This window comes from Oncorhynchus mykiss, chromosome 18 (genome assembly GCF_057628025.1).
Source record: "Oncorhynchus mykiss isolate SJ-2025 chromosome 18, ASM5762802v1, whole genome shotgun sequence".
In the NCBI taxonomy this organism is placed as follows: Eukaryota; Metazoa; Chordata; class Actinopteri; order Salmoniformes; family Salmonidae; genus Oncorhynchus; species Oncorhynchus mykiss.
The window spans coordinates 49925517-49940131 of record NC_143039.1 but is presented as its reverse complement, the minus strand read 5'-3'; the positions used below and the strand labels follow the sequence as shown (position 1 = coordinate 49940131).

The 14615-nt window shown below is 42.3% G+C and overlaps 1 protein-coding gene across 1 annotated transcript in view; it reads left to right on the top strand.

Annotated features, from left to right (window-relative positions):
* LOC110496297 (atrial natriuretic peptide receptor 1) overlaps positions 1-14615 on the top strand; it is a 125218-nt gene that overhangs the window by 69468 nt on the left and 41135 nt on the right. Inside the window, exon 5 of the mRNA XM_090208717.1 lies at positions 1095-1230. Within this exon, the coding sequence (XP_090064843.1) occupies positions 1095-1230 (136 nt within the window). The remainder of the gene's footprint in view (positions 1-1094; positions 1231-14615) is intronic.

Sequence of the window (14615 nt, the reverse complement as noted above, 5' to 3'; positions counted from 1 at the left end):
ACCTCACTAATGCTCTTGTGGCTGAATGGAAGCAAGTCCCTGCAACATCTTGCCTTCCCAGAAGAGTGGAGGCTGTTATAGCAGCGAAAGGGGGACCAACTCCATATTAGTGCCCATGATTTTAGAATGAGATGTTTGACGAGCAGGTGTCCACATACTTTTGGTCATGTAGTGTATATGTGGGAGATATATTATGTATAACCTACCTAAAAGGAAGATATCGCTATGTGCACAGGTAAAATCAGGGAAATTGCTGATGGGCGTTGAAACAGGTTGGTATAATGGTGAAATAGAAGAGGAAAGATTATGTAGCTATTGGTTAGAGCGTTGAACTTGTAACCGAAAGGTTACAATATTGAATCCCCGAGCTGACAGGTAAAAATCTGTCGTTCTTCCCCTGAACAAGGCAGTTAACCCACTGTTCCTAGGCTGTCATTGAAAATAAGAATTTGTTCTTAACTGACTTGCCTAGTTAAATAAAGGTAAAAAAAAAACAACAACATTGTGACCTCAAATAAATAGAGGCTGAAATGAGTTTTATTCCCTTTTCTACCACGATATATGCTTGTCCTTATTCTAGAAAATCCACCAGATTTACCCTGGCATTATGTGGCTGAGCGATGAGGAAAAACGGCAATGTTTTTTTGTCCATTGTGTATTTCCATTTGTGGAATTTTTTGATAAAGCCTGGAATAAAAGAAAAATGGTGACTTATAATTCAATTATAAAAAATCTTTAGCTCCTATATGGCAAATGGCACTTATATATTGTGTAGGCCTGTCTCACACTTGAATCTTCTCTTTGTGCCAGAGTTGGTTCAAATGCCTTCCATTTCATTTGTATGTATTTATTTATCTGTATACACTACCACTCAAAAGTTTTAGAACACTACTCATTCATGGGTTTTTACATTAGTTTTAATATTTTCTACATTGTAGAATAATAGTGAAGACATCAAAACTATGAAATAACACACATGGAATCGTGTAGTCACCAAAAAAAGTGTCAAAATACATCTTATATTTGAGATTCTTCAAATAGCCACACTTTGCCTTGATGACAACTTTGCACTCCCTTGGCATTCTCTCAACTAGATGAACCTGATAGCAGGAGGATTCTATGACGGCGTGATGCTTTACTCTCAGGCCCTGAATGAGACCATGACAGAGGCAGGGGGCCGGCCGCGAGGGGACACCGTCACCAAGAGGATGTGGAATCGCACGTACCATGGTGAGTCATTGCAGATACACACACACATGTGTGCGCACGAACACACACACACACAGAGGATGTGGAACCACACGTAACATGGTGAGTCAATGCAGATACAGTGCCTTGCGAAAGTATTCGGCCCCCTTGAACTTTGCGGCCTTTTGCCACATTTCAGGCTTCAAACATAAAGATATAAAACTGTCTGTTTTTGTGAAGAATCAACAACAAGTGGGACACAATCATGAAGTGGAATGACATTTATTGGATATTTCAAACTTTTTTAACAAATCAAAAACTGAAAAATTGGGCGTGCAAAATTATTCAGCCCCTTTACTTTCAGTGCAGCAAACTCTCTCCAGAAGTTCAGTGAGGATCTCTGAATGATCCAATGTTGACCTAAATGACTAATGATGATAAATACAATCCACCTGTGTGTAATCAAGTCTCCGTATAAATGCACCTGCACTGTGATAGTCTCAGAGGTCCGTTAAAAGCGCAGAGAGTATCATGAAGAACAAGGAACACACCAGGCAGGTCTGAGATACTGTTGTGAAGAAGTTTAAAGCCGGATTTGGATACAAAAAGATTTCCCAAGCTTTAAACATCCCAAGGAGCACTGTGCAAGCGATAATATTGAAATGGAAGGAGTATCAGACCACTGCAAATCTACCAAGACCTGGCCGTCCCTCTAAACTTTCAGCTCATACAAGGAGAAGACTGATCAGAGACGCAGCCAAGAGGCCCATGATCACTCTGGATGAACTGCAGAGATCTACAGCTGAGGTGGGAGACTCTGTCCATAGGACAACAATCAGTCGTATATTGCACAAATCTGGCCTTTATGGAAGAGTGGCAAGAACAAAGCCATTTCTTAAAGATATCCATAAAAAGTGTTGTTTAAAGTTTGCCACAAGCCAGCTGGGAGACACACCAAACATGTGGAAGAAGGTGCTCTGGTCAGATGAAACCAAAATTGAACTTTTTGGCAACAATGCAAAACGTTATGTTTGGCGTAAAAGCAACACAGCTCATCACCCTGAACACACCATCCCCACTGTCAAACATGGTGGTGGCAGCATCATGGTTTGGGCCTGCTTTTCTTCAGCAGGGACAGGGAAGATGGTTCAAATTGATGGGAAGATGGATGGAGCCAAATACAGGACCATTCTGGAAGAAAACCTGATGGAGTCTGCAAAAGACCTGAGACTGGGACGGAGATTTGTCTTCCAACAAGACAATGATCCAAAGCATAAAGCAAAATCTACAATGGAATGGTTCAAAAATAAACATATCCAGGTGTTAGAATGGCCAAGTCAAAGTCCAGACCTGAATCCAATCGAGAATCTGTGGAAAGAACTGAAAACTGCTGTTCACAAATGCTCTCCATCCAACCTCACTGAGCTCGAGCTGTTTTGCAAGGAGGAATGGGAAAAAATGTCAGTCTCTCGATGTGCAAAACTGATAGAGACATACCCCAAGCGACTTACAGCTGTAATCGCAGCAAAAGGTGGCGCCACAAAGTATTAACTTAAGGGGGCTGAATAATTTTGCACGCCCAATTTCTCAGTTTTTGATTTGTTAAAAAAGTTTGAAATATCCAATAAATGTCGTTCCACTTCATGATTGTGTCCCACTTGTTGTTGATTCTTCACAAAAAATACAGTTTTATATCTTTATGTTTGAAGCCTGAAATGTGGCAAAAGGTCGCAAAATTCAAGGGGGCCGAATACTTTCGCAAGGCACTGTATACACACGCACAATGCCCGTACCAATACAATATTCCAAACTTGTTTTGAGTAGTGCCATATCGTCCATTTGAAGTGACTTTTGCTGAATTTAAGGCCTGTTCATTGGACAGAAAAGGTCACCTATCATCTGTATACTGTTAGAACCTAAAAGAGCTCTACCTATGGATTTTATGGTGACCGTATTACTGCCATGCCGTATTACTGCCATGCCTGGTTTCCTCCAGACGTGACCCTTGGCATTCAGGCCAAATAGTTACATCTTGCCTCCCGAGTGGCGCAGTGGTCTAAGGCACTGCATCGCAGTTGCTATCTGTGCAACTAGAGATCCTAGTTCAAGTCCAGGCTCTGTCGCAGCCCACAACCGGGAGACCCATGGGGCAGCGTACAATTGGCCCAGCATTGTCCGGGTTAGAGGAGGGTTTGGCCGGCAGAGATGTCCTTGTCCCATCACGCTCTAGCGATTCCTGGAGGGCCGGGCATATGCACGCTGACACGGTCGCCAGGTGTACAGTGTTTCCTCCGACACATTGGTGTGGCTGGCTTCCAGGTTAAGTGGGCATTGTGTCAAGAAGCAGTGCGGCTTGGTTGGTTCGTGTTTCGGAGGACGCATGGCTCTCGACCCTTGCCTCCTAAGTCCGTACAGGAGTTGCAGCGATGAGATGACTGTAACTACCAATTGGGGAGTTAAAGGGGTAAACATTAATGAAAAAATAGCAACCAAAAAAATCCTTAATTTCAATCTTGATTTCATTTCATCTGATGGTCTAAGAGTCCTTTATGTACATTTTGGCAAACTCCAAGCGTGCTGTGCTGTGCCTTTTACTGAGGAGTGGCTTCTGTCTGGCTACCATAAAGGCCTGATTGGTGGAGTGCTGCAGAGATGGTTGTCCTACTGGAAGGTTCTCCCATCTCCACAGAGGAACTCTGGAGCTCTGTCGGGTTCTTGGTCACCTCCCTGACCATGGCCCTTCTCCCCTGATTGCTCAGTTTGGCCGGGAGGCCAGCTCTAAGAGAGTCTTGGTGGTTCCAATCTTCTTCCATTTAAGAATGATGGAGGTCACTGTGTTCTTGGGGACCTTCAATGCTGGAGAAATGTTTTGGTACACTTCCTCAGACACAATCCTGTCTGGCATGGTTTTTGCTCTGACATGCACTGTCAACTGTTGGATCTTATATAGACAGGTGAACCTTTCCAAATCATGTCCAATCAATTGAAATTACCAAAGGTTGACGCCAATGAAGTTGTAGAAACATCTCAAGGATGATCAATGGAAACAAGATGCACCTGAGCAAAATTGCGAGTCTCATATCAAAGGGTCTGAATACTTATGTAAAAAAGGTATTTCTCTTGTTTAAAAAAAAAACGTTTTTATTTTTGTCATTATGGGGTATTGTGTGTAGATTGATGAGAGAAAAAAATATTTAATACATTTTAAAATAAGGTTGTAATGTAAGAAAATGTGGACAAAGTGAAGGGGTCTGAAAACTTTCAGAATAAGCTGTAATTGGGTAAATTCTAAATAGAGTAATCCTGTTACCTAGGCATTCTCCGTGTGATTACAATGTAATGACGCACTTCAAAGTGCTTAAATATGCATAAAATATGCTAAAATAAATTAAAGTGCAGTAATTGGAGACCTGCAGTGACCACACACTGTCAGTGCTTTTAAACGCTGAAATGTTAGTCTACTACTCACAATGCGCTACCTGCTCTGCACAAAAGACCACCCGTTGCCATTCCATGTCTCCATAACAACAACCTAACCCACAAACCGACTACCCACCCGTCCCCTTACTTCTAAAACTAATTACACTGACCACTGTAGAGAACTCACAAGCACCTCTTGCTGTCTCCAATAAGCACTCACCAGCTAATCAAAGGGTCAAAAGGCATTGATATGATACAGCGAAGCAACTTAAGCAGTTAAAGAATGTTCAATATCAAAGATGGCAGCGCAAGCACACACATGATGTATAATCACATGTATTTGTGAAGATTTTAAATCAGTGAAACAAAAATATTTAACTAACGTGAGCATGTGTGTGCTGGCCACTAAACGTCCACTTATAGAAAAAAATATCAGCCTTTTGGGGCCACTAACAAAATGGGGTTTTTTTTCTGGGGGGGTCCCCGTACATAGGGGCAAAACACAGTCCCTCCAGGATTCTGCAATTCTTTGAATGCAATAATGTTTTTCAAAATCAACAATTTTCTGCATATTATGCGAGACATTGCAAATTTGACGAATCACTACACTATTTCCACATAAAACAGTCAAAGCATCGCAATATTATCGCATAAAACGGACCCATCACCACAGTACAAAAAAAGGGCTCTCAATTTCAACCAATCACCCACCGTACATACAGCTGAAGTCGGAAGTTTACATACACCTTAGCCAAATAAATTTAAACTCAGTTTTTCACAATTCCTGACAATTAATGCTAGTATAAATGCCCTGTCCTAGGTCAGTTAGGATCACCACTTTATTTTAAGAACGTGAAATGTCAGAATAATAGTAGAGAGAATTATTTATTTCAGCTTTTATTTATTTCAGCGCATTCCCAGTGGGTCAGAAGTTTACATACACTCAATTAGTACTTGGTAGTAAAATTGTTTAACTTGGGTCGAACGTTTCGGGTAGCCTCCCACAAGCTTCCCACAATAAGTTGGGTGAATTTTGGCCCATTCCTCCTGACAGAGGTGGTGTAAGGTTTGTACGACTACTTGCTCGCACACGCTTTTTCAGTTCTGCCCACAAATTTTCTATTGGATTGGGGTCAGGGTTTTGTGATGGCCACTCCAATACCTTGACTTTGTTGTCCTTAAGCCATTTTGCCACAACTTTGGAAGTATGCTAGAGGTCATTGTCCATTTGGAAGACCCATTTGCGACCAAGCTTTAACTTCCTGACTGATGTCTTGAGATGGTGCTTCAATATATCCACATAATTTTCCTCCCTCATGATGCCATCTATTTTGTGAAGTACACCAGCCCCTCCTGCAGCAAAGCACCACCACAACATGATGCTGCCACCCCCGTGCTTCACGGGTTGGGATGGTGTTCTTCGTCTTGCAAGCCTCCCCCTTTTTCCTCCAAACATAAAGGTGGTCATTATGGCCAAACAGTTCTATTTTTGTTTCATCAGACCCGAGGACATTTCTCCAAAAAGTACGATCTTTGTCCCCATGTGCAGTTGTAAACCGTAGTCTGGCTTTTTTATGGCGGTTTTGGAGCGGTGGCTTCTTCCCTGCTGAGCAGCCTTTCAGGTTATATCGATATAGGACTCGTTTTACTGTGGATATAGATACTTTTGTACCCGTTTCCTCCAGCATCTTCACAAGGTCCTTTGCTGTTGTTCTGGGATTGATCTGCACTTTTCGCACCAAAGTACGTTAATCTCTAGGAGACAGAACATGTCTCCTTCCTGAGCGGTGTGACGGCTGCGTGGTCCCATGGTGTTTATACTTGCGTACTACTGTTTGTGCAGATGAACGTGGTACCTTCAGGCGTTTGAAAATTGCTCCCAAAGATGAAACAGACTTGTGGAGGTCTACATTTCTTTTTGTGGAGGTCCTGGCTGATTTCTGTTGATTTCCCATGATGTCAAGCAAAGAGGCACTGAGTTTGAAGGTAGGCCTTGAAATACATCCACAGGTACACCTCCAATTGCCTCAAATTATGTCAATTAGCCTATCAGAAGCTTCTAAAGCTATGACATCATTTTCTGTTTTTTTTCCAAACTTCTGACGCACTGGAATTGTGATACAGTGAATTATAAGTGAAATAATCTGTCTGTTAACAATTGTTGGAAAAATTACTTGTGTCATGCACAAAGTAGATGTCCTAACCGACTTGCCAAAACTATAATTTGTTAACAATACATTTATGGTGGTTGAAAAACAAGTTTTATTGACTCCAACCTAAGTGTATGTAAACTTCCGACTTCAACTGTATACCGTATAATATGTTTCAATCAAGCTACACGTCAAAAACATTTTCCCTTGTCAGCACATTTCTGCTCCAAATTGAATAAAGTCATTGAATATTGCTATGCAAAATGTCAGAATTGATGCAGCAAAACATCAAGCATTTTTTTCTGCAAATTTCACAAAAACATCCTGAGAAAATCCTGAAGGGACTGAAGACATTTGTGACCCCCTTCTTGACAGCGGAGAATGTGTTTGTTTGTTTTAGAGTTAATTTTCTGCAAATCTACATATTTTGCCATGGAGTGTAGAGAAAATGTTTCAGTTTTAAAGCAAGTTTGCTGCAATTCTACACATTTTGTCCATGGGGCAGTGAGAAGATTTAGCCATTTTATAACTAATTTCCTGCAGTTATACACATTTTACCATAGGGTGGCGAGACCTTTTTGCCATTTTAAAGCAAATTTCCTGCTATTCTACAAAATATTTTGCCTTGACTTATGCCATGTTAATATGATATCTGAGTCAGAGTAACTAACAAAATAAATGTGGGCCCCCTGGAAGTCAGGGCGTCTGGACATGTACCCTGCCTGCCCGGTTGGTAATTCGATCATGATTGCTACAAGTTTAGATACCTGGCTAGACTAACTTACAATCTAAAAATATTAGCTGACATTGAGTGACTGTCAGTGACTGGAACCGAGGGGCTCGGTGCTCTACCCTAGAGGAGACAGCATTCCCCATATTTTTCTTTATTGTTTTAAATAAACACCCTTGAAACTGAGGTATCACACTTGTGTCTGTTCTGTGAACACGTCTTGATCAAACCCCCCTGGTCTGCCACAAAATAGACAGTGCATTCGGAAAGTATTCAGACCCCTTGACTTTTTCCACATTTTGTTACGTTACAGCCTTATTGTAAAATATATTAAATTCATGTTTTTCCTCATCAATCTACACACAATACCCCATAATGGCAAAGAAAAAACACGTTTTTAGAGAAAACATAAAATACTTTTTTTACATAAGTATTCAGACCCTTTGCTATGAGTCTTGAAATTGAGCTCAGGTGCATCCTGTTTCCAATGAGCATTCTTATACAACTGGAGTCCACCTGTGGTAAATTCAATTGATTGGACATAATTTGGAAAGGCACACACCTGTCTATATAAGTACCCCCAGTTGACAGTGCATGTCAGAGCAAAAACCAACCCAGGAAGTCGAAGGAATTGTCTGTAGAGCTCCGAGGCAGGATTGTGTCGAGGCACAGATCTTAGGAATGGTACCAAAAAATGTTTGAAGCATTGAAGGTCACCAAGAACACAGTGGCCTCCATCATTCTTAAATGGAAGAAGTTTGGAACCACCAAGACTCTTCCTAGAGCTGGCTGGCCAGCCAATCATGGGAGAAGGGCCTTGGTCAGGGAGGTGACAAAGAACCTGAAGGTCACTCTGCTAATGCTTCAGACGTCCTCTGTGGAGATGGAGAGCATTCCACCAATCAGGCCTTTATGGTAGAGTGGCCAGACAGAAGCCACTCCTCAGCAAAAGGCACATGACAGCCCCTGTGGAGTTTGCCAAAAGGTACCTAAAGACTCTCAGACCATGAGAAAAAAAATTCTCTGGTCTGATGAAACCAAGATTGAACTCTTTGGCCTGAATGTCAAGCTATCACGTCTGGAGGAAACCTGGCACCATCTCTACGGTGAAGCATGGTGATGGCGGCATCATGCTGTTGAGATGTTTCAGTGGAGTACCTCAGACTGGGGCTAAGGTTCACCTTCCAACATGACAGCGACCCTAAGCACACAATCAAGACAATGCAGGAGTGGCTTTGGGACAAGTCTCTGAATGTCCTTGAGTGGCCCAGCCAGAGCCCGGACTTGAACCTGGTAGAACATCTCTGGAGAGACCTGAAAATAGCTGTGCAGCGACACTCCTCATCCGACCTGACAGAGCTTGCGAGTATCTGCAGAGCAGAATGGGAGAAACTCCCCAAATACAGGTGTGCCCAGCTTGCAGCGTCATACCCAAGAAGACTTGAGGCTGTAATCGCTGCCAACGGTGCAATGTACTGAGTAAAGCGTCTGAATACCTATGTAAATGTGATATTTCAGTTGTTTATTTTGTTATGCATTTGCAAAAATGTCTAAAACCTGTTTTTGCTTTGTCATCATGGGGTATTATGTGTAGATTGATGAGGGGAAAAGTAAGGCTGTAACGTAACAAAATGTGGAAAAAGTCAAGGGGTTTGAAAACTTTCCGAATGCACTGTATACATAATATAATGTTTTTTGGGGGGTCCGGGGGACCCTAGCGGCCGGGGTTCCTGTGTGACCACTTATGTCGCTTATGCCCAGGGCCCGCCCTGCAAATCACCTCACAGGTAAACCATGACTTGATTGCGTAGAACGAGAAAATACAATAATAAGATTACAAATTACCCTCAAGGGTCTCTTGACCCCAACGGAATGATTCACTCGTCATGCCAAAGTCCATCTTTCTCACTTGAGGCCTATCCGAGCTCTCATCTCTGCTTTTATTCTTGATGTCATCATGCAAACTTCCCTAACGAGTCACTGGGCACCGTTTGCGTCGCTTCACCAGCGGGCCTTCTCTTCATCATGAAGATAAGCTCACAGCGGCTGATGGCGACATTCAGCGACAGCCTGTTACAGCACCCATGATTCATATCTGTGTTTGATAGGATTGGATTGTAAGATGTCGTATGGTGCATTGTCAAATTGACGGTTCGCCTCGAAGGACTTATATTGGGTACATTGTGTTTGGTGGCTGACAGGGAATAGCATCATGTAGGGAGAGAGAGAGAGAGGAAGAGATAAATAGAGGGAAGAAAGGAGACAGAAGGATAGAAAATGATGAGTGAGAGCGACAGAGAGAGAGAGAGATGGAGACGGACACTGAGTAGTACAGCAAATCTTGACTAAGGGTCTAACAGGTGTCTAACTGTCGGAGCTATTGGCTGCTCCAGCCTGAGGGGAGAGCACCAACTTCAGCTCTATTCTATTTTTCTTCCATTGTATTGACCAGCAGTCTGTCTGCCCCTGACTGACTCACTGAGGGGAACAGCACAGTCCCTCAGGGACTTCGTGTCTGCTCCGGCCAAGGCACACAAGAGCCAGTGACCTACCGCAGTCACCCCCCACGCACGTGTGTAACAGAGAAAGAGAGAGAGTGTGTGTTTGTATGTTTAGTATTTAGTATTTTATTAGGATCCCCATTAGCTGCTACTCTTCCTGGGGTCCTGAGTGTGTGTGTATGAGACTACGTAGTGGGAGGAAAGACGCTCTCTCTCTTCCTGTTCTACAGGTTATTTTAAGCCATCTCTGCTGGGTTGCCTTCATGTGTCGGCTGATAGGAGTATTGTCGTTCCATTGTCATTCCCAGCCGATACAGATACTGTGTCTATCAGCATTTTGTCTGGTGGTAATGGGGCTGCCTTGGCAAACAGTGGTCATATCTTCCTGTGTGGTGTCTCGTATACAACAGGAGTTATCTGATCCTGTTGCAGAATACACAGGGTTCCTCCCTCCCTATATTGACTGATACCATTCAATTCAACAATTTAAAAAAAGACAACACAAGTAAAAGTTGTGTCTGGTAAAATGTTAATGCTGAGTGCCAGGTCTCTTTCTGTTTAGAGACCTCAGTATCAAGCCCGTCTGTCAGTCTGGACATCATCACATCATCTTGCAAGTCTCCATGTACTGGCTCCATACATGTTTCTGTGAAAACATACACACATAGTCACTGTTCTATTACCAATGTCAGTTAGGATAGGTAATATCTGACACACAAACAGGTGATATGTTGACTTTTGAACAGATCAGACTGAACATACCTAACTCTGTTCTCCCCATCGACAACCGTTGGTGAGCAGGCAAGAGGTGAGGCTGGAGGTGAGGTCTTTGCCAGCGCCCCATTTATGCGCATGGCAGCGTAGATCAGCTCCTGGCCCCTAATCAAAGATACTGGTTGGTCACACACAAACACACACACACAAAGCACAAAGTTACATACATTATCAAATTTGTTTATGATTAGCATGGTGGAACCAACCTGATCGTTGCATTCACCTTTCTATTTCACTTCAGATGTCATGATATGTAATGTGAAATATAATGGTAAATGCAGCGATCAGGCTGGTTCCACCAGGCTAGGTTATGAAGGTCAATTGGGACAAAACTTGAAACTGTTTTGACCTTTGACCAGGTCAGATGTCACTAACTTCATTCAAGTTTCCTCCCTGTTCCATTTACAGGAATGCTCACAGCCAGGGCATGTCTGCGTGATGCTGAGCCTCCACTTGCTGGTAACCCTAACCTTAACCCTAACCTTAACCACACTGCTAACCTTGTGCCTAATCCCAGTCTTGTGTAGTCATGCCTCCAAAATCACGTCGTTGTCACACCTCCCTTGGAGATCTGGAGAATTTTGTATTAGCCAAAACGGTTTGAATTGACCGCTGTGTGTTCATCACTGTTTTCAGACTGGGTAGGACACATTTTGCAGAGTTTCCCGAATGCTAGTTTGCAGCATTGCGGAAAATGAAAGAAAACCTGCAGGAAAAACTGAATTATGTTTTTCCAAAAGTGTGCTCTATAAACAAAATCAAGGTTTTAATTTGAGATTTCCTGGCCATCCTCACGCACTGTTGCACCTACTACACTCATTTAGTGAGCACCTTTGGCGCTCCGCCCAAGCAAGACATTTGATTGGTTTGACGTGTTGCGAGGCGTTACTGATTTACAGCGGGTTCCCACCACTATTTAGCAATTTTTCCCATTTTGGTTCTGGTTTTCGACACGGCTAGACAAACCCTAACCTTAAATTATGACCGAAAAGCAAATGTTTGTTTTCATGAATTTTATGATATAGACAATTTAGAATTTGTGGCTGTGGCAACTAGTGGAAACCCTAATTCAATGCTTACAGATGTAGACTGATTGTAGCTCAAGATTGGATTAGATTCCTGCTTGTCATGTAGTTATGGTTTGTTGGTTCTAATTCACTATATTAATCAGACTCAAAAATGCATTGAATTGTTTAACTTGGGTCAAATGTTTCGGGTAACCTCCCACAAGCTTCCCACAATAAGTTGGGTGAATTTTGGCCCATTTCTCCTGACAGAGCTGGTGTAACTGAATCAGGTTTGTAGGCCTTATGACTCGCGCACACTTTTTCAGTTCTGACCACAAATTTTCTATAGGATTGAGGTCAGGGCTTTGTGATGGCCACTCCAATACCTTGACTTTGTTGTCCTTAAGCCATTTTGCCACAACTTTGGAAGTATGCTTGGGGTCATTGTCCATTTGGAAGACCCATTTGTGACCAAGCGTTAACTTCCTGACTGATGTCTTAAGATGTTGCTTCAGTATATCCACATAATTTTCCATCCCTCATGATGCCATCTATTTTGTGAAGTGCACCAGTCCCTCCTGCAACAAAGCACCCCCACAACATGATGCTGCCACCCCCGTGCTTCACGGTTGGAATGGTGTTCTTCGGCTTGCAAGCCTCCCCCTTTTTCCTCCAAACATAACGATGGTCATTATGGCCAAACAGTTCTATTTTTGATACATCAGACCAGTGGACATTTCTCCAAAAAGTACGATCTTTGTCTCCATGTGCAGTTGCTAACCGTAGTCTGTTTCTTCATGGCGGTTTTGGAGCGGTGGCTTCTTCCTTGCTGAGTGGCCTTTCAGGTTATGTCGATATAGGACTCGTTTTACTGTGGATATAGATACTTTTGCACTTGTTTCCTCCAGCATCTTCACAAGGTCCTTTGCTGTTGTTCTGGGATTGATTTGCACTTTTCACACCAAAGTACGTTCATCTCTAGGAGACAGAACGTGTCTCCTTCCTGAGCGGTATGACAGCTGCGTGGTCCCATGGTGTTTATACTTGCGTACTGTTGTTTGTACACATGAACGTGGTGCCTTCGGGCGTTTGGAAATTGCTCCCAAGGATGAACCAGACTTGTGGAGGTTTTTTTTCTGAGGTCTTGGCTGATTTCTTTTGATTTTCCCAAGATGTCAAGCAAAGAGGCACTGAGTTTGAAGGTAGGCCTTGCAATACATCCATAGGTACACCTCCAATTGACTCAAATGATGTCAATTAGCCTATCAGAAGCCATGACATAATTTTCTAGAATTTTCCAAGCTGTTTAAAGGCACAGTCAACTTAGTGTAAGTAAACTTCTGACGCACTGGAATTGTGATACAGTGAATTATAAGTGAAATAATCTGTCTGTTAACAATTGTTGGAAAAATGACTTGTATGATGCACAAAGTAGATGTCCTAACCAACTTGCCAAAACTATAGTTTGTTAACAAGAAATGTGTGGAGTGGTTGAAAAACAAGTTTTAATGACGCCAACCTAAGTGTATGTAAACTTCCGACTTCAACTGTAAACTTATATTAAACACAATAAGTTACGACCTAACTAAGTTGTAATGAGGTAGCTAGCTAGTTATCGAGCTAGCTAGCTATGCTAATGTTAGCTAAACATTAGCTATTCTGCCTCGCTAGCTAACGGTAGTTAGCCTGCCTCGCTTTATCAAATGATAGGTACCTAGCTACATGACCAGCAATAACGTCTAACGTCGTTAGCTAAGTTAAACCAGAGGTCATTATACACCAATATCTCTGGTTATGCTCACCACCACCAGTTGTTGCACACCACGCTAGCATTACTGGTGCATGCCCTCCTTCGGCAGGGCATGCAAACCACAGAACTTTGGCTGTGGAGGCATGGTCAATACAGATTTTTTTTTAAACTAACCCAAGATAGACCACAGTTGTTTCCAATGGGAGCAAATTAATCACAGAACAAACAAGGAGGTGGGCGGAGCCAAGCATGAGCTAGCGAGATCCTATTGGTGCGTTCTAGTATGTATTTGCATATTTCCGTTGGGGAACGCCTACTATGAGAAGTGTGCATGTGCAATAACTCAATTCACCCGTGTGCTCTTTCTAAATAACGCAATTTTTAAAAACTTTGGCAAAGGGTAAAGTCTACAGATTTTAGTCCACTCTGGTCATAATAGATTCTAGTTTTGGGAACAGAAAAATGAATTGAGATAAAATGTTTAATCGCTGAGAAAATTTGCGAAATGTCGGCCAAAATTAGTCTCCCTCCATCTTCTCCCACTGCCAGCTACTGAGCTTCCTCTCATCACCATATTTGGCTTCAGATCTGCTGCACGCAAGCTTGTTCCTTTTAGTTTGGAACACAGCCCAGCATCCCCACCATCACACAATTACTGTTGTTTTTTTCGCAAGCCAAAAGCAGTTCCTTACAAATCGCAAACTGGGTCAGGTGGGCATAATTTGAAAGTATCTATTGTCAACATTACTTGCTAAGTTATCAAATACAATCTTTCAGTGTTATGCTTTCTTGTGCGTAGAGGATAGTCATGAGTGCATTTATTTATTTGATTTTATTTCACCTTTATTTAACCAGGTAGGCAAGTTGAGAACAAGTTCTCATTTACAATTGCGACCTGGCCAAGATAAAGCAAAGCAGTTCGACACATACAAAAACACAGAGTTACACATGGAGTAAAACAAACATACAGTCAATAATACAGTAGAAACATAAGTATATATACAATGTGAGTAAATGAGGTGAAATAAGGGAGGTAAAGGCAAAAAATATATACAATACAATACAATATAGTAAGTAAAACACTGGAATGGTAGA